Here is a 20698-nt window from a genome sequence, read left to right as displayed (position 1 = left end):
ATTATATCTTCTGTTTCTGTATCCCCATAGGTCTGGTCAATAGTAGGCACTCAAATATTTGAATAAATGAATGAATATTTCATTGAATCTTTACACTGAAAGCCTGTTAGGTCAACATTATCCACATTTTCCAAAGAATAAACAATGGTTTAGGTATCCTAAGGTAGGGTACTTTTGTTGGCTTACAAACAAAACAGAAGTTTTATTAAGAAAAGGTGTGGAGCAGCTCACAAAATTGAAAGATAAGCTGAAGAAGCATATTTCAGAAAAGACAGAAATTGTAGCAGGAACTAATGGCCATTCTCTTCATGATACCGCCAAAATTTTGGATCAAATTAACCATTTTCCCATATTTTAATATTACACAAGAGTCAGATTTCTGGGAGAGAGGGTCTAAATTGGTCTAGGCAGGGTCATATAACCCCACCACTTGACCAAAGGACAATTTGGTTAATAGTCCTGTTTGCATTTGCATATTGTTTCTCCAAGGGAAGTTAGGGGATGTTACAGAAGGAGGAAAAATGAAAGTTGAGTAGGCAAAAATAACAGTGTGGTCCTTGGCTAGCCAACATACAATTCATTGTCATACATGCAATTTAAAAAATGTTCCAACCAATGTAATGAAATTACTGTGTATGTAACCGGAATATATTCATACCCTTTCCCAAAGGAGGGTAATGCAATGATCTACTTAATCCAGTTAGCTTCAAGTCTAGGATATGTGGGTGCTATCTACTCTTCTTGCAGTTCTGTCAACCTATGAATTAAAAAAAAAAAAAAAAAAAACGGAAATTTGACGTAGAGTACGTTAGTGGTGGAAGAGGAAAGCTAAGAGAAGAGGTTAATTTTAAACACACATGATTCAGCAAGCAAGGAAATACAGGTAGAAGTAACAGTCTACCTTTGTCAACTGGTCACTTGGCTGCTGTAGCTTGTATTTATATTTTCTCTCTTCTATCCGTTACATTTCTTTATTTGCCAAGTATTTATCGAATAATTACTTTGTAACAGAGTGTATTCTAGGTGCTGTGGATACAATAGTGAATAAAACAAAGCCTCTCACCTTATGAAACTTTTTATATGATTAGGGAGACAGACAAACAAGTAAACAATAAAATAGCATTTACTTTATAATCATAGGAAATTACATGGGGAAAAATAAAGTTGGAGATAGAGGATAATGGGAATGGGGAAGGTAGGTAGCACTATTTTAAAGAAGGTGGTCAGGAAAGGAAGGCATTCTTGCTGTGCCAGTTGAGCAAAGATCTACCTAATGTGAAAGAGTCAACCATGACAAGATCTAGAGAAAGAACATTCCAGGGAAGGGGAGTTGAACTGCAGGTATGAAGGCGCAGAGTGTTTGAAGACCAGTATAGCTGGAGGAAGGTGAATGAGAGGGAGAGTTGGAGAGGTAGGTAGGGGCCAGATTAAAAAAAAAAAAAAAAAAGGGAATTCCCTGGTGGTCCAGTGGCTGGGACTCCACGCTGTCCCTGCCAAGGGCTGGGTTTCCCCTGGTCGGGGAACTAAGATCCCGCAAGCCACTTGGGGTGGCCAAAAACAAACAAACAAACAAAAAAAACCCTATGCTTTCATCTAAGCATTTAAATCAAAATTTGAGAATTAAACAATGACTTAATAAGGCCCTGTAGTTTTTGTGTTTTTTTTTAACCACAGTAAGGCTGTTGGAGCCAAAGTGTGATAAGAAGCTATTGGAGGAATTTGTACAAAAGAGACTGTATGGGTGTGAGGCAGGAAACAGAGAAAGCATTTCCAAGGCTATTGCAGTAGTCCAGCTGAAAGATGATATGGATTTGGAATAGGCTAGTAGAGTTGGAGAAGGTGAAAAATGATCGAATTAGTGCCATATATGAAAGGTAACACAACAAGCTCTTCTGATGAATTGAATGTAAGGTGTGAGGGTAAAAGTGAACTCAAAGATGATGCCTAAGTTTTGAGCATGTTACCAAAAATAAAATGTATATATCATGACCAAGTGGATTTCATTCCCAGAATGTAAAGATGAGGCTTTTAGGTCTTCAACAAGATTCAGTACACATTCCTGATTTTTTTAAAACGTTGACAAAGTAAGAATGAGGGATACTTCCTTAACATGATAATTTCAACCCTAACATCAGCACTGCCAGCACCTTACTTCTGGGGAAACACTAGAGCAATTCTCCCTTAGGTCAGGAACCATGAGGAGGGGATACCTACTATCTCCTTTACTGTTGGACCATATTGGCCAGTATAGTCAAACAAGAAAAAACAACTAGAGGCATAAAAATTTTAAAAGAATAAATAAGGCTATCTCCATTTATAAATGACGAAGTAGACCTAGAAAACTCTAAATTATTAAATGAACACAAATAATAAAAAATGCATTAAGATAGCAGATTATAAATTTAATATTGAAAAATCAATATCTGCATAAATACAAACAATAACAAGTTAGAAGATATGGAGAAGAAATCCCCATTTACATTAGCAAAAAAAGATAAAATATATAGGAATAAATGTATCAAGAAATGTGCAAAATCTAAAGGAAGAACGCTTCAAAACACTCCTGAAAGACATAAAACTAGGCTCGAACAAATGGACAGATGTCTTTTGTAGCATAAAGATGTTAATTCTCCCCCAAGTTAATATATAAATTTAATGTGATCCCAATAAAAATACAAGTAGTTTTTTTTTTTAAATAAATTCAGTATTCTTTACTCTTCTTTTTTTTTTTTTTAATTTATTTATTTATTTATTTATTTATGGCTGTGTAGAGTCTTCGTTTCTGTTCGAGGGCTTTCTCCAGTTGCAGCAAGCAGGGGCCACTCTTCATCGCGGTGCGCGGGCCTCTCACTGTCGCGACCTCTCTTGTTGCGGAGCACAGGCTCCAGACGCGCAGGCTCAGTAATTGTGGCTCACGGGCCCAGTTGCTCCGTGGCCTGTGGGATCTTCCCAGACCAGGGCTCGAACCCGTGTCCCCTGCATTGGCAGGCAGATTCTCAACCGCTGCGCCACCAGGGAAGCCCTACAAGTAGTTTTTTCTGGAGCCGGACAAGTTGTCACAGGTTAAGTTCCCTGGGAAGCTGACTCTGAGACAGTGATTAGTGTCCAAGAGGTTAATTAGGGACAACTCTTAATTAGGAACCAACAGCATAGGGAAGGAAAAGGAAGGGAGGACATCAGGACTGGGCAAAGGGAGAAGTAAAGCTGTGATGCAGCCTCAGAGAAACCTCAGGTGACCCTTTGGGGGATAGTTCTTAAGATGGGATAACCCCCCCGAGCTGTCCCTACTTCAGGGGGATGTCTAGGCCTTTATATCCTTACACCAGTCATTGAATGAAGGGCATTGTAGGAAGGGGTGGCACCACCTTGGACAAAGTGGCTCTCTTTAGCTGAAGTTGAATGCCTGCAGTGTTTCCAGGGCTGGGGTAAGAGCCTTTCCTTCCTGAAGGGTGACCTGAGTAGTGTGTTGCAGCGTCTATCACAACCCACTCCTTAACACTGTGTATTAGTTATCTATTGCTACATAACAAAGTAGCCTAAAGTTTAGCAACTTCAGCAAACCGAGAAGGTGGCATTTGAGGAAGACCTAAAGGGAATGAGAAAGCAAGCCTTGTGGATATCTGGAGAAAGAACATTCTAGGCAGAGGGAACAGCAAGAGCAAAGGCCCCGAGACCATGGTGTGCCTCATGTATTTGAGGAACAACAGAAGGGGCAGGAAACTAGGGAACCAGCCCACGGAAGGCGTTCTCAGCCATTGAATTGGATTTTGAACTGAGCTGATTTTCAGAGGTATTGTATGTGGGGTGAGAAAGAGAAGAGTCAAGGATGATGCCATGATTTTGGCCTGAAGAACTAGAATAATGGAGTTGCTGTTTACTGAGATGGCAAGAATTACTAGAGGGTAGAGCACAGTTTGGGAGGTGATAATAAGTTTGAGGTGCCTGTGTGTGTCCTGTGGAGATACCAGGGAGGAGGTGGATTTACAAGCCAGGAGCTCAGGGGAACCTGCAATTCCCAAGCGTGCCAGGCGATCTTAAGCTTCTTTGCCTTCAGACATCCGGATCCCTGTGCCTAGAAATCTCTTCCTCTAGGAAACTTGTAGTCATACCCGTTTTACGTGTTACCAAGGAGGCCTTCCTGAGACCCTATAGGCACAGTTGACCACTCTCTCCTCAGGTTGCCAGTCTATACCTGTTTTTGCCTCTTCCTTGTAATGTGGTTATTATTACTTCACCTAGCATGTGTTTACTGAGGTGTCTATTACGTGTGCTGGGCACTGGGATAAAATAATGAATCAGGCAAAATCCCCATCCTTGCAGTCAGGGGTGCAGACAATAAATAATATTCAAGTAGTGATAAGTGCTATAAAAGCATGTAAAACAGCGTGTGGGGTGCGTATCGAGCACTACTTGAGAGAGTCTGGTCAGAAAGGTCTCTCTGCTGAGGTGATATTTGAGAGAGCCCTGGAGGAGGTGAGGGGATCGAGCCATAAAAGACCTGGAGGAGCCACCAGCACAGGCACAGAGAACAGCCACCGTAAAGGCCCTGAGACAGGGAGGAGCTTGTTGTGTCCCCAGCAAGGCCATTGTGCCTGGAGGACTTTGGGAGGAGATAGGTCAGACAGGTGGGCAGGAGACCAGGTGATGGAGTGCCTGTGGATTTACTCTAAAGGTGAGAGGAAGCCACGGGATGGTTTTGAGCAGGGATTGGTATGCTCTGAGTTGTGTTTCAAAGAGATGATTATGGCTACTGTGTAGAGAATAGATGGTGGTAGGAGTAGGGAGACTCGCAGTAGTCGGGGCAGGGGCAGGTGGCAACAGAAGAGGTGGTGAGAAGCAAGTAATGAATTGTTTGCAGGGGATGAAAAGGAGGAAACAAGAATAAAACTTTGATTTTTGGCTTGGGCAATGCATGTGGATGTCCTATTGAATTACCGTCTTCCTGTTAGGTTTAGAATATGAAAATCCAGAGTTTGTAGCATGGTGAAATGTCCTGCATGATCTTGTCTATCTCTACCCTCATTCCCTGTCACTCTCCGCCTTCCCCACTAAAAGTCAGCTAAACTAAGTCAGCGCCTTGTCACCTTTCCACACACACGCTTCCGCCAGCTAAAACACTACCTCCTCAGAGACCTGCATCCACCAGCCCTGTTATTTTCCATCACAGAACTCTGGATTTTCGTTTGTAGCACTTGCCACAATTTGTAATTAAATCAGCATGCAAATATATAATTCCTGTTCCCTCCAGGAAACTGTAAGTTGCAGGGGAAAAGCGCTTTTTCTGCCTCTTTTTCCCCTAGAGCCTACACAGTGCCTGATGCATAGTGGGTGCTCAGGGCACATCTGTTAAGTGAGTGGGTGCCTGGGAGAACTCAGTCAGTGAGGTGATGGTAAGAGCTGGGAGACATTAGCGTGTCCCGAAATGCTTTCCAGGCTCTGCAGATGAGCAGTGTGCTTGGACTTTATTCCTTTTTGAAGTGTCAGAGGACTAATAGCAGCCATTTATTTTTAAAAATAAGTATTATACCTGGGATGTCTGGAAAACTTCAGTCATTTTCACTTCTGAGCTATATAGATGCCTCAGGATAGGATGCTTTTCCTTCACCACTGGGTCCCTGGAGCCCAGCGGAGTGATACTTAGCACCGCAGGACTGTGACACACACTGACTAACGCTCATTCATTCTTTCTCTCGAGGTCAACCTGAAGCGACCGTGTCCTTTCTGGGCAGAAGATGGCCATTGTTCAATAAAAGACTGTCATGTAGAGCCTTGTCCAGAGGTAAAATCAATTTTTTAAAAATTGAGAAAAGAAATGCTTTCTCTTAGACTTTTAGATAAGCACGAACTGTGCATTTTAGGCTAATGTCAAAGCATTTGGACTTGTCATCCAATTCATATGGCCTCAGCTCTCTTCTTTTTAACCAGATTACAGAAGATTTATTCTGTACTTGCCACCAAAATGGGTTTGAAGACAGTCTTTTATCCAGTGGTGTTGGTGACTGGATGTGGAAATGTAGTCTGATTCTAAAATGGAGGCTTGTTCTAGGACTGGATCTGCAGTTGGCTCTTATTTCATGCTTTATTAAATCTGCATCTTGTTTCATGGGCAAAGAAAATGCTACTGGACCTTAAGTTTCAAATTTAGAGTGGGAATTAGAGTGCAAAAACTTGGGAAATTCAAGGCTTGGAGTTAGATCTTCCCTTGGTCTTGTTACATTGGGTGGGGGAAAAGGACTGTACTTATTAGTAAGGGAATGCTACATTTTAGACTTTGTTTTTTGACATCTAGCATAATTAACTATATTCCTCTTCAACAGTAATTAGTTATTTCCATTTTACTTTTTGCTTTTCTTACCTAACCAGTAAGTCTAGTTTTTTGCCTTTAAAAACAGGAAAAAAACATCTGAACCAATATCGTTTCTAAACAGAAAATTTTTAAAAAAATTATTTATGTTTTCCTTTAAGAATAAAATGTTTTCAGTTTTTAGTTTGAAATTATTTCAGACGTACAGAAAAGTTGCAAGAATAGTACAAACGATTCCCATATACTTTTTATCCAGATTCCCCAAATGTTAATGTTTATCAAGTTTGTTTTATTATTCCCTCTATATGTATATATTAATATTATTATTTTTTGAACCATTTAGGTATGTAACCAACATGATGATCTTTTACCCCTAAATACTCCAGTGTGTGTTTCTTTAAAAACAAGATTATTAACCACAGCATAATTAGCAAAATCGGGAAATTAACATTTCTGCAATACCAAAGTCTACTCTGTAGACCTTAAGCACACATCGCCAGTTGACTTAATAAGGTGCTTTCAGAGTAGCAGCAGCAGCAACAAACTTTCTGATCCAGAATCGTGCCTTGCATTTGGATGTCACGTCTCTTTAGTCTTCTTTTAACCTGGAAGAGTCCCTCAGTATTTCTTTGTCTTTTGTTGTCTTGACTTTAATGAACTCCCTCCCGCCCTTCCTTCCTTTTTTCCTCCCTCCCTTCCTTAAAATACACCAGTTATTTTGTAGAATCCCCCTTATTTGGGGATTTCCTGGTCTTTCCTAATTATTAGATTAAGGTCATGCACTTTGGGCAGGTGCACCATAGAAGTGATCTGTCCTTCTCAATGCCATATCAGGAGACACATGATGTCATCTTGATCATGTGGTTATGGTGATGTTTGCCATACTTCTTCATGGTAAAGTGGGAAAATTTTTTGAGACTATGAAAATATCCCATCTTTTATCATATTTTTGCCATCATAAGTTTTAGCATCCATTGATGATTCTTGCCTGAATTAATTATTTATATGGTGGTTGTCAAATAGTGATTTTCTGATTCCATTTCTTCTACATTTATTAGTTGGCATTCTACTGTGAGAGCTTTTTCTTTATTTATTGTATGTTTATGTCAATATATATCGTTACCATCATTATGTTTTTTAATAACAGCTTTATTGAGACATAATTCACATACCATAAAATTCACTCATTCTAAAGTGCACAGTGAGTTTTAGTATATTACAGAATTGTGCAACAATCACTACTATCTAGTTGTAATGCATTTTCATCACCCCAAAAAGAAACCCCTGCCCATTAGCGGTCACCCTGTTTCCTACTCCCTCCTGCTGGAAACCACTAATCCACTCTCTGTCTCTACGAATTTGCCTATTATGGACACTTCATGTGAATAAAATCATACAATATATGATCATTTGTGACTGGCTTCTTTTGCTTAGCATAATGTCTTGAAGGTCCATCCATGTTGTAGCATGTATCAGTACTTCATTCTATTGCTGAATAATATTCCATTGTATGGCTATACCTCATCTTGTTTATCCATCAGTTGATGGACATTTGGGTTGTTTCCACTTTTTGGCTACTATGAATAATGAATAAATAACCAGGCACAAATATTTGTGTGGACATATGTTTTCAATTCTCAAGTATACTTTGGAGTGAAATTGCTAGATCATATAGTAACTTTAACTCTTGAGGAACTGCCAAACTCTTACCATTGTGCTGTACAATTTTACATTGCCTCTAGCAATGTATGTATGATGGTTCCAGTTTCTCTACATACTTGTCAACACTTATACTGTCTTGTCTTTTATTGTAGCCATGCTTACAAATGGCATCTCATTTTGGTTTTGATTTGCATTTCCCTGGTATCAAGCATCTTTTCAGGTGTTTATTGGCCATTTGTATATATTCGTCAGAAAAATGTCTATTCAAATCCTTTGCCCATTTTTAAATTGAGTTGCCTTTTTATTGCTCAGTTGTGAGAGTTACTTGGTTTTGCACAATATGTGTTTCTAAGTTGTTTTTATGTTAAAATAATCAGTTATTTATTGTCTACAGTGGATTATCCTCTGTAGTCTTAAATTTCTAATAAGAATAAATGAAGGTGTTTATTTGCATGTAAATCCCCAACATAAGAAATCTAATATATGTATTTAAAAATTTCTGTCCCCTTCCCAGTGTCATTCTCTTTCCTTTCTTTCCAGAGATAAAAACTATCCCTTTATGTTGGTTCTTTCAACTAATGTGAGGATATTTGTATTTCTCTCTCTGGGGAAAATTCAGTAGGCGTTTCACATTGAACCCAAACTTGTCATGATACAGAGTTACAATTTGCATTCTGTAACTTGAAGTCTAATGTAATCCTGAGGCTCACTTAATTTTGTAATTTGCAGATTGCTTCATATTGTTAGTGGCAACAACAAGGTTTATTTCATGTTTGATTTTAGTTATTACGTTTACATTTATCATTACTTTTTAAAAAATATTTATTGGCTGCGTCGGGTCTTAGTTGGGGCACGCAGGCTCAGTAGCTGTGGCTTGCGGGCTCTAGAGCGCAGGCTCAGTAGCTGTGGCGCGCAGGCTTAGTTGCTCTGTGGCATGTGGGATCTTAGTTCCCTGACCAGGGATCGAACCGGCGTCCTCTGCATTGCAAGGCGGATTCTTAACTATTGGACCACTAGGGAAGTCCCCTATCATTACTTTTAATAATTCTTTTTTGTGATTTTTATGTTATTCATGATGATCATGTGTGGTGCCTATCCCCATATTTCTCAATAGCCTGTATTAAGATTTGCTTAAGTCAAGTTACTGCATTTACCATCAAACCTTTTAAAAAGCTGCTAGTACTTTGGTTTTAGCATATTTTATACTTGTTAGAGGACAACAGTAATGAGAGGGCATTTTAATAAGTATTCCATATTTTAAGTTCAGGGTCTGATAACTGTAACTGCTACATTTGACTTGAGTTTTATAGTTTTCCCTCTTCTGCCTTCTGTTAGTGGTGCTAGAAAACACTGAGATGATAAAATATTGGCAGCAAGTAACGTTTTAACTATATGATATTGGGGGGAAATTTCTTATCATTATTCTTATTTACATTCTTCAGCCTGACAGAAAAATATTTATTCTGAATATTTGACTAAATTTTATCTATGAAACATGAAAAAGTTTTAATGGGTAATTTGCAATTAATTTGATAACCCATAGATTCAAATGTTGGAAATCAGTTCCCTGGGTTGATTAGAGGATCAGCCTGGGATTGCCTGCTTTCAGATATGATTTTTGCTTAAGATTGTGTTTGATAAACCAGTTGTAATAATTCATAGATTTATTTAAGCCTGAAACTAATTATTGGTTTTACAGAAAAGAAAGACCTACGTGAAGTTCTTACATTGGTAAACCCTAGATTACCTAGATTGGTAAGCCCTAGGTTAATCATATGAGCCAAGGAACCTTTTATTTTTAATCTTATTGAAGTGTGCTTGATCTACAATGTTGTTAATTTCTGCTGCGCAGCAAAGTGACTCAGTTATACGTATATATACTTTTTCATATTCTTTTCCATTTTGTTTTTTCGCAGGATATTGAATATAGTTCCCTGTGCTGTACAGTAGGACCTTGTTGTTTATCCATTCTATATATACTAGTTTGCATCTGCTAACGCCAAACTCCCAGTCCATCCCTCCCCCACCCCCCCTTCCCCTTGGCAACCACAGGTCTGTCAAAGAACTTACTCTTGCTTTCTAGTATTAATTCAAAATTATCTAAATTTCAAATGTCAACTTAGAGCAGAAATTTAAATTAAGCATAATATGTTTCAAATAATTTTTAATTTTTAAAAAGTTTCTGTGGAAAGAAAGTTTATGGAAAAAGTGATTTCGCTAGGTTTTTTTTTAAACCTAAAAATTATATAACCTATTAATTACTGCATTGAGAGTTATTAGAGCTGATTTTGACACTCTTTGCTTCAGTTTTCTATACTATGATTTACAAGTCTGTAAATTGGGATAGTTCTTTACCTTTCACCTCAGGAGGTAGTATGAAAACAGAATTTGAATGAACGTATATTTTCTCCTCATGGACTAAAATAGCCTTTGAATTAGAACAGTGGCATTAAAAATTCGTGAAGAAATGTCAAAAAATATAAAGATCATTTTCTAAATTTTTGTTTTTGTTCTTCTTTTAAGAGTAAAATTCCAGTTGGAATTAAAGCTGGGAGTTCTAATAAGGTGAGTCACTTTTCTTCATTAAATATTTCTGCTTTACATAGTGAAACTTGCCCCTTACTGCTTGGTGTAGTTGCTAAAGAGAACCATGATATGGTTAGTTGGGAATGGACACATTTTTGTCTGAGAATCCCAAATCCTTAATTTTGTAGCAAGCAATGAGGTGTAGTGTATTCTTTACAATTAAACTATATAGCTTCTTTTGAAATACTTTAGTTCTGTCTTTAGAACTTCTAGAATAACTATAAAGTACTGTAGTCAGTGCCAGTTTACCTAATCAACAGGCATTTTGTCAGGCATGTATTTTTACTATTCTGTTTCAGCTGTTTTCAGCTATTTCAGTCATATTCAGGATTATATTGTATAGAGTAAACAATTATCAAGGTATTTTGAGCATAGTACTTTTCAGTGGCATTAAAAGGTTATCCTCTTCCTCTTATGGGGTATGTCATAATCTACTTGGCCATTCATATGTTTTTAAATAACAGTGTATTTCTAGTTTTTCACTATCATACATATGTAGTAAAGATCATCCTACCCTCTCTCTCTGCTTCCCTGTGCATCCTCTCTCCATTTTCTTGTGCTCTCTACCTTTGCAGTCTTTTGTTTGCGCTCCCTCTTTTATTTATTTTTGTTTCAGATCTACAATAAATAGTATAAAGACAATTGAAATCCCTTCTGAACTCCTTCCCAATCCCATTATATTTCCTCCCTCCCTAGAGCTAGCCACTTTGCTGAAGTTGATGTCTATCCTTCTGTGATACTTTTTCTTTTTATATTGTTTTATACACGTATCCACAAGTAATATATAGATCTGTTATACGAAATTTTAAAAAATTTTTAATATTTTGTATTTCTTCAAGTTAAAAACTTTTTTTTTTACTTTATATTTTTACGTAGTATTGTGCTTTTGAAATTTTGTCTCTGCTAATATATGTAGATTTTGTTAATTTTAATAGCTGTAAAATATTCAGTTGTATAGATATTTGTATAATTGTGTGAATACCCATTCCTCTGTTGATGGACATTTCAATTGTTTTCAGGTTTTTGCTATCACAAACAATGACGCACTGGCATCTTTGTCTTTCGTCGAATTGTGCACATATGTAAGAGTTTCTCTAGGTCTATATTTAGAAGTAAGATTGCTGGGCCAAAGGGGATGCCTATCTCAACATTACAAGAGAGTACCAAATAACTTTCTAAAGTGGTTTTTGTTTTTGTTTTTAAATGTTGCTCTGGATATGGATTCAGCAGTGGGACTGCTGGCTCAAGGGTTTATTCATATTTACAGCTCTACATAAATATTGTTAAATTACTTTCCCAAGAGGGTCTTCTCAGTTCACATCATCACCAACATACCAATGCAAATTGCTACATTTTTAATGTCTTTGCTTATTTATTAGGTGGAAATTTGTGACACATTTTCATTTGCATTTCTTCCATGTGTTAGGGATTCTGATAATAGGATGTATCTATATTTAGTATACATCATCATTGACAAATTGACTCTTCTGCCAAAGGAACCTGAAATAAAGACAAAGGTAATAATTGTTACTAAACTTACATATTATGAATTTCTTTTCAGTACTTGAAAGTGGCAAACAATACCAGAGAATTAGAAGATTGTGAACAAGCTAGTAAACTGGGAGCAATTAACAGCACATTAAGGTAAATTTCATTTTAGTAGTATTAAGAAAATATTCCCTTGTTTATTTATGTTAGAAATCTTTGGTTTTCCTTGTGATTTTGATTAAACATTAAAGTTTCAACTAAACTAAAGTTTCAACTAATCTTTGAAAGGAAAAAGTTATTCTTTATCCTAAATTTCATGATAGCTTTGCTTCCTCTTAGCTGATTCGTTCTTAAATTTCTAAGTCATCAGTAATGACTATCAAAAAGGAAAAATTTAGGTGATTTCTCATTTAGCAGGGTTTATGGGTCCATTCTTCCTGATTATTATGGGAAAAGGAACTTGAATCTCTTAGTCTTTTTAAAATAGTAATTCAATCTGTATGTTACATTTTGAATGATAAAGGTTTCTGTTAACATAAACTGTTAACGGTTCATAGATTTTTTTTTCTGTTGACTTTTCTTCATTTGCTCTAAGTACAAACCTGCTTTTGAAGGCCAACATGAATAATTTGTAAGTGGTCTCAGATTATGCAGTATAAAATGACTGAGCAGATCTGCAGTTGTGAGTGGGGAAGGGAATATTACAGAAATTCTTTTTAATTTCCCTGTTAAGATTTGTCATTATGTACTATAATTGTTAAAGACAATAAAGTTAGTAGTTTTATGTATCTTATTTATTGATGAAAAATTCTAATATAGAAAAGTAGAAAGGATAATATAATAAACACCCATATATCCTCTACTCCAAATGAATAATTGTTAACATTTTCTACCATGTTTATGAGAAAAGAGAAATGCCAAAGATGAATTTGAAATCCCCTATGTTTATTCCCCAATCCTGTTTTCTTCCCTCTTTCCTTAGAGATAACTGAATTTGGTATGTATCCAAGTCCATGTTTTTGTTTTTAATTTATATATATATAGTTTGTGTATATGATTTTATTTTTCCTTTATGTAAATGATATAATGTGATAATTAACATTCTGCAACTCTCTTTTTACACTGCACATTTTGCTTTCTAGATATATCCATGTTAGAATGAGACAAATCTCTATGTTTTTTTAGCCGATAAATGGTTTTCATCATATAAATATGCCATATTTTGCTTATCTGTTCCCCTACTGATGGCCATTTAGGTTGTTTCAAATTTTTTACTTCTACAAATTGTGCCACCTTGAGCATCCTTGATAATGTTTTTTGTATACACTGGAAATAAAATTGCTGAACCCTAGGCTTGCCCTCTTGCAGCTGTTCTTCATATTGCCTGATGGCTTTCTAAAACACTTGTGTGGCTATGTATGGCCTCCAGCACTGAGAATTTGCTTTGTTCTCCACATCCTTGCCAAAAATTGGTAATGTTTGATAAGTGCAAAATAGTGTCTCATTTTTGCTTAAGTATATTTTGTTGATTATTAGTGAGTTTGGGCATTTTTTCCTCTGTTTATTGGGCATTCCGGTTTCTTATTCATTCAACAAATGAACGCCTACAATATGCCAGGTGCTATTCTAGGATTATAGTGGTGTAAGTGGGAAACAAATTCCAGCCCTCCTGCAGCTTAATCCTAGTCAGAGATGCAAGAAACAAGTAAAGTTAGTGCTAAGTAATAAAATGATGATGAGTGCCAGGCAGAAAAATAATGCAGGGAAGAGGGAGAGGGCTAGGGGTGAAGGTGGTTGCGCTGTTTTAAATTGTTGGTCCAAGAAGGCCAACAGTTTGCCTGTGATAACAGGCAAAGCGCTCATGAAGGCCTGAGTCATAATATGGCTGCCTGGGCAGGTAGGGGGTGGGGAACAGTAGTCCAGGCATGCATATTGGTTAGTAAAAGGCCCTGAGGCCGGAGCTTGCCTAGACTGCTTGAGGAAGCACAAGGCCAGTGTGGCTGGAGTACAGTGAACGAGGACAAAGCAATAGAAGACAAAATCCGAAGATGCTAGGGATGGGATGGGGCAGGAGTAGGGTGGGGTGGAGACCTTGTAGCCTCTTGAAGACACTTATTATGAATATTGCCTTTAAAACTGAGTGGAACGAAAAGTCATTGGAGGACTTTGAGAGAGTGTGTTGGGGAGCCAGGCGTTACGTCGTGGAAGCCTGCTTGACGTGGTTATTGTAGTCATCCTTGCAAGACGTGATGGTGGTTTAGTGTAGGCTGCAGTCATAGCAGCGGGAATGATGAGAGGTGGTCAGATTCTGGATAGATGTGGAAGGTAGAGCTGAGAGTATTTGCTGAAGGATTGGATGTAGGGTATGCAAACAGACAGGAGCCAAGAATGATTACAAGATTTGGTTGTAAAAAAAAAATGGAGCTGCCATTTACTGAACTGGGGACACCTACCGGAGGAGCAAGTTTGATGGGAAATTTTAGTTCAACCTTGGACTTGTTAAGTTTGAGCTGCCTGTGAAATGTCCAGCAGGCAGTTGGATATACAAGTCTCAATTTCAGGGGAGGGGTCTGGGCTGGTGATAAAATGTGGGAGTCATTCAATGAATGTGTGATATTTAAAAACCATAAACCTGAGTGAGATTACCAAGGAGAGAATATAAATAGAGGAGTGATCCAGGGACTGGGCCTTAAGTTATCATAAGATGTTGCGGTAAATTGCCTGTTAATATTCTTTGCTATCTTTTCCTCCATTGGGGAAGGGATGCATTTTTAAATTATTCTGTAGGCATTCTTCATATAATCTGATAATAATTCTTTGTTGCCTGTATGGGTTGTTAGGGCTTGTTTTTTAATTTTGCTTATGGATTTTTGTTGTTAAAAGTTTAAAAAATTAATAACTTCAGTTTAAGTTTAACACACGCATAATAAAGTATACAAATCTTAAGTATAAAGGCTAATTTAATTTTACAAAGTGAACCAACTCTTCTAGCCACCATCCAGAACAATATACTTGCTACCCAGAAGATCACATTATGTACTTTCCTAGCCATTACCACCTTCCAGAGTTAATCATGAGTTTGAGTTATGTTAGTAAAGATTAGTTTTGCCCATTTATATACATGGAATAATATAGGTGTATTCTTTTGTATCTGGCTTATTTTATGCAACATTATGTTGAATAATACTATGCTGGATGTCTTGGCCATTTCACAAAATATTTAGGTGGATATTTGCTGGTACATTTGGTATGCATTTCTGTGGAGAATATACCTAGGAGTGGAATTAAGAACTGTCAAATGGTTTTCCAAAATGATTGTACCAAAATACATTGCCGCTAGTAGTAGTGTACAGGAGTTCCTCATTCCACAACTTCTCCGACAATCGGTAGTGTAATTTGTTTTGTTTTGTTTTTTTTAAGGTAGAGGAATTGGGGACATTGTAAATTTATTTATTTATTTATTTATTTCTGGCTGTGTCGGGTCTTCGTTTCTGTGTGAGGGCTTTCTCCAGTTGCGGCAAGCGGGGGCCACTCTTCATCGCGGTGCGCGGGCCTCTCACTATCGCGGCCTCTCCTGTTGTGGAGCACAGGCTCTAGACGCGCAGGCTCAGCAGTTGTGGCTCACGGGCCTAGTTGCTCCGCGACATGTGGGATCTTCCCAGACCAGGGCTCGAACCCGTGTCCGCTGCATTGGCAGGCAGATTCTCAACCACTGCGCCACCAGGGAAGCCCTCGGTAGTGTCATTTTTAAACAGCTTTATGGAAGTGTAATTGACACACAGTACACTGCGCCTATTCAAAGTGTGCAATGTGATGTTTTGCCAGGTGTACATTCACAAAAATCAGTACAATCAAGATGGTTATGTCTACACTCCCCAGAGTTTTCTCATGCCCCAGTGTAATCCCTCCATCCCATCCCTTCCTGTCCCTGTTTCCCACTTCAAAGACGACTACGTTAACTCACAGCACTGTCTTGATAGAAAACCCTAGGTTAAGCCCAGGAGATTCTTCTGTAAGTACCGTGGCATCCATCTTCAAACTGACTTTTAGAAAAGCTGGACTAGATGATCTCTAAGGTTCCTTATAACTTGTTTATAAACCAAACTGGGCCAGCTCTATTAGCATTAGATTAACATTCCATATCTTTTCTGCTACCATGGCTTTAGGCAAGGGTTAGATGAAACAATCCAGAAAACTTCATCAAATAAGTGTGCTAAAAGTTCCTCTAAGTTAGTCATATTGCTAATAAGAAAATAGGCATTTATATCAAAATTGCTTTGTTCTTTACTATTTTCAGCAGAAGACTTATCTGATTAAACATAACTGTAGTTACCATTTTAGCTCTAACTAGAACTTAGGCATTCTTGTTTTATGGCATCATATATTTCAACTGAGTCACCTATGATATAAAATTTTCCATTAACTTTTATGAAGTTAATTATATATTCCCATAGGAGAAAAAAATCCCATGGTAAATTGAATTGGAAATTTTTATTGGTAAAGTTGTTGTAGTGCGACCAGACTTATATACTTCCTGCAGTCGTTACGCTATGCAGCAGCTTCTCAAATACAAAATAAATTATTGGCTATGACAGTACCACATTTATGAATACCTGATTTATACTTGGTACATCATTTTTTTTTTTTTTGCCTCATTTTTTTTCCTTTAGTGTAGGGAATAAAGATGGGTATATATGCTACCATCATGTATTTAAGACAGAGAAGGTCTGAATATAGGTTAAAGTGAATATAGGTCAAAGTTTATTTGAATGAGTGTAGTTGTTCCTTATCAGTTCTACAGGTCAGAAATCTTGATCATAGGACTTCCCTGGTGGTGCGGTGGTTAAGCATCTGCCTGCCAATGCAGGGGACACGGGTTTGAGCCCTGGTCTGGGAAGATCCCACATGACGCGGAGCAACTAAGCCCGTGCGCCACAACTACTGAGCCTGCGCTCTAGAGCCCGCGAGCCACAACTACTGAGCCCGCAAGGCACAACTACTGAAGCCCACGCACCTAGAGCCTGTGCTCTGCAACAAGAGAAACCACCACAATGAGAAGCCCGTGCACCACAACGAAGAGTAGCCCCCGCTTGCCGCAACTAGAGAAAGCCTGCGCACAGCAATGAAGACCCAGCGCAGCCAAAAATAAATAAATAAAATAAATAAGTTTATTAAAAAAAGAGAAATCTTGATCATAGATTTTGTTAAATGTGACGTAATGTGTAAAATGAATGATATACTGTGATGAAAGTGACATTGGTGTTACTAGGGGAGTAGCACATTGGATGGAAGATCCTAGAAATGCATTTTTTAGTATTTTGGGTTGTATAAGTAGAGAAGCAATATAAATTAAAAGAATTATGAAAGTAAACTTAATTCCTACTTTAGGAAAAAATAATACATAGTTAACTGCAATTTCTAAGTCAACTAAAAAGACCAGCCTGAATTTCGTGTTTAACTACATCTTTTTTTTTTTTTTTTTTTTTTTTTTTAAAGTATTTATTTATTTATTTATTTAATTTTGGCTGCGTTGGGTCTTCGTTGTTGCACGCGGGCTTTCTCTAGTTGCGGTGTGCGGGGGCTACTCTTCGCTGTGGTGTGGGGGCTTCTCATTGAGGTGGCTGCTTCTCTTGTTGCGGAGCACAGGCTCTAGGCATTCGTGTCTCAGTAGTTATAGTGCGAGGCCTCTAGGGTGCAGGCTCAGTAGTTGTGGCGCACAGGCTTAGTTGCTCCATGGCATATGTGATCTTCCCGGACCAGGGCTCGAACGGGTGTCCCCTGCACTGGCAGGCAGATTCTTAACCACTGCGCCACCAGGGAAGTCCCTAACTACATCTTATATATATTTGTAAATTAGTTTTCTGGTCAAAGTAGTTATCATTGAACTAGGGCTAAAATAGTTTTAATATAGTTAAGAAATATAAATCACTCACAGAAATAATATCTGTCTTTTGTATAACTTGTTTTAATCATTCCTTCATGTGACTGCTAACTGAATTTGTAACACCATCTAATTAATAAAGATGTGATCTCAGATTATCTATTTTTAGTACACTAGAATACAGTGTTAAAGTTTTCAACTCCAGATTTAATCCTTTTTCTTTTTTATTCCTCCTTCCCATAGTAATCAAAGCAGAGAAGCTTTCATTGACTGGGCAAGATATGATGATTCACAGGATCACTTTTGTGAACTTGATGGTAATAAAAGAAACTATTGTAATTACATTATTTTAACTTTAACCCTTTTAAGACCCTTAAATCAGTGAAGTTACAGTCAGAGTTATAGCTTAAAGACACAGGATGTTGTATGTGGATCTTATTATTCATAATGGTGTTTATTGAGAACCGATGTTCCAGGCCCTGTGCTAAGTGCCTTAAGTGCATTATTTCTTAGCTTTACAACTACCCTAATAGGTGTGTATTATTTTATATCTGGGGAAACTGAGTCTCTAAAAGACAAAGTAACTTGCCCAAGATCGCACAGTAGCAAGAGGCTGAGACAGGATTCAGTCCCAGATCTGACTGAATCCTAAACCTGTCTTCTTTCCATTGTGACACCCCACCTCCTATGGACCTCTAATTCAAGCCACTTAGTTATAGGTCTGTGACCATGTTATAGAAATGTTCATACTCGAATTAGTTGGAGGTCTCAACAAACTAACATAAAGACATCTTCCGATATCGTGGAGGACTCTAATTTGACTTCCCCACAGCCCTCTTTCCAAGAGTCCCCTGAAATGGAACAAATGGTAGTTCAGTAATAACTACCACTTCTTTTAACAGAAGATAATTGACGTGACTCAAAATTTTTTATCTATAGGAGAATACTCCCAGTAATTGTGTTGAGTAGGCTTAAGTCATTCATTTGGCCTCTCTCTACCTTTTACCTTGGTATTGTTATTTTGTGATGGTAGAAAAGAATTTGGGGTTCAACCATGCATAACTGAAAACAGGAAGCAGAAGTTCTTCTGAATTTTTAAAGCATCTAGCGTGGTTTGCTTTCTAAAGATTTTTAAAAGATTCTTATGTAGAATTGTGTTTTTAATGCAGTCTGTAATGGAATAAATTACAGGTCGCTTCTACAATAGTATGGTAAATTGAGAAGATGCTGGGAGAGGGAGTGTTATTACCATGTTTTATATGGTTTCAGCAAGGAAATTGTTAAGACATCTGAACAAAGTTTTTTTCGATATGATAATGGGCAATTCATAAATACCCCTATTATGGTATTTAGAATTGGCAACGGTTTTTTCAGAGCAAGCCGTTGTACCTGGGTAAGCACTCACATGGCTGACTACTCTTTCATTTGCTTTTTGGTTGTCAATCTAATTATATTTGAGTGTTTAACACTCATAGTCACTTCTTTCCAACTTCTTATGTATTCTTTTATTAAAATATTCTGGATAGTGCTTATTTAACAGGTTTTCAGATTAAAAAATCATTTCTGTGAATATATATTTCTCTTTAGGTATTTAGTAAAAAATACTACTCAATTGTAGAGTTTACTTGCTATGATTAAATTGATGTGTTCTATTACCTGTCATCAGTATAAATAGTCTTAATTAATTTTTCAATAGTGGCTTCTTAAATCGTAAAAGTAGAAGAGGTGTCCTATAAAAATTTCCATAAAATCATCCTTTAAAATTTTTAGGATTACATATTAAAATAACTAGTTGTTTTTATATTTTTAAAATTAATTAATTAATTTTTGGCTGCGTTGGGTCTTCGTTGCTGCGTGCGGGCTTTCCTTAGTTGTGGTGAGCGGGGGCTACTCTTTGTTGTGGTGTGCAGGCTTCTCACTGTGGTGGCTTCTCTTGTTGCGGAGCATGGGCTCTAGGCGCACGGGCTTCAGTAGTTGTGGCACGTGGACTCAGTAGTTGTGGCTCGTGGGCTGTAGAGCGCAGGCTCAGTAGTTGTGGCGCACGGGCCTAGTTGCTCCGCGGCATGTGGGATCTTCCTGGACCAGGGCTCGAACCCGTGTCCCCTGCACTGGCAGGCGGATTACTAACTGCTGCGCCACGAGGGGAGCCCCTGTTTTTATATTTTATGTAACTCTTAAACACGTGAAACCATGCTACTAGTTGGATTACCACGATTCTCCTGGGTAGTAATGTTCATGTGTGTCCCAAAGATTTTTACCTACCGTTTAAAAAAAATACTATCAGAGTAGCTTTGGAGTCATTGTTTAGTTATTTCAGTATTCTAAAATCATTAGATTAGGGACTTCCCTGGTGGTCCAGTGGCTAGGACTCTGTGCTCCCAGTGCAGGGGGCCTGGGTTCGATCACTGGTCCGGGAACTAGATCCCGCATGCTGCAACTAAGACCCGACGCAGCTAAATAAATAAATAAATATTTAAAAATAAAATAAAATCATTAGATTAAAACAAAAAATCTAAAGAATATTCACCCCAGTTTATTGGAATATAGTCAAACACCCCTGCTCTCTGCTGTTCTGTTTTTGGTTTTGTCATTATTTGAAAGGAAGATGATCCTCATAGATCAAATAATAGGTTTCTAAATAATTCAGTGGTTTAAGGTAAGCTGCTCTCCCTACCTCTATTTTTTTTTTTTTTTGATATTGTTGTTATGCATGGCTTGCTGCTTCCTTTGCTTCAGGTTTCTGCTCAAATGTCACCTCCTCAGAGAAGCCTGCTGTC

At 37.8% G+C, this 20698-nt stretch overlaps 1 protein-coding gene across 4 annotated transcripts in view; it reads left to right on the top strand.

The window, feature by feature from the left end:
• ERO1B (endoplasmic reticulum oxidoreductase 1 beta) overlaps window positions 1-20698 on the top strand; it is a 65516-nt gene that overhangs the window by 15573 nt on the left and 29245 nt on the right. For all 4 annotated transcript variants that reach the window (XM_059899559.1, XM_059899558.1, XM_059899556.1 and 1 more), the window contains exons 3-6: window positions 5696-5779; window positions 10490-10531; window positions 12114-12196; window positions 18165-18238. In XM_059899559.1, the coding sequence (XP_059755542.1) occupies window positions 5696-5779; window positions 10490-10531; window positions 12114-12196; window positions 18165-18238 (283 nt within the window). The remainder of the gene's footprint in view (window positions 1-5695; window positions 5780-10489; window positions 10532-12113; window positions 12197-18164; window positions 18239-20698) is intronic.

The sequence above is a fragment of the Balaenoptera ricei genome, chromosome 16 (genome assembly GCF_028023285.1).
Source record: "Balaenoptera ricei isolate mBalRic1 chromosome 16, mBalRic1.hap2, whole genome shotgun sequence".
In the NCBI taxonomy this organism is placed as follows: domain Eukaryota; kingdom Metazoa; phylum Chordata; class Mammalia; order Artiodactyla; family Balaenopteridae; genus Balaenoptera; species Balaenoptera ricei.
The sequence above is the reverse complement of the archived record's forward strand: the minus strand, read 5'-3'. Positions and strand labels throughout refer to the sequence as shown.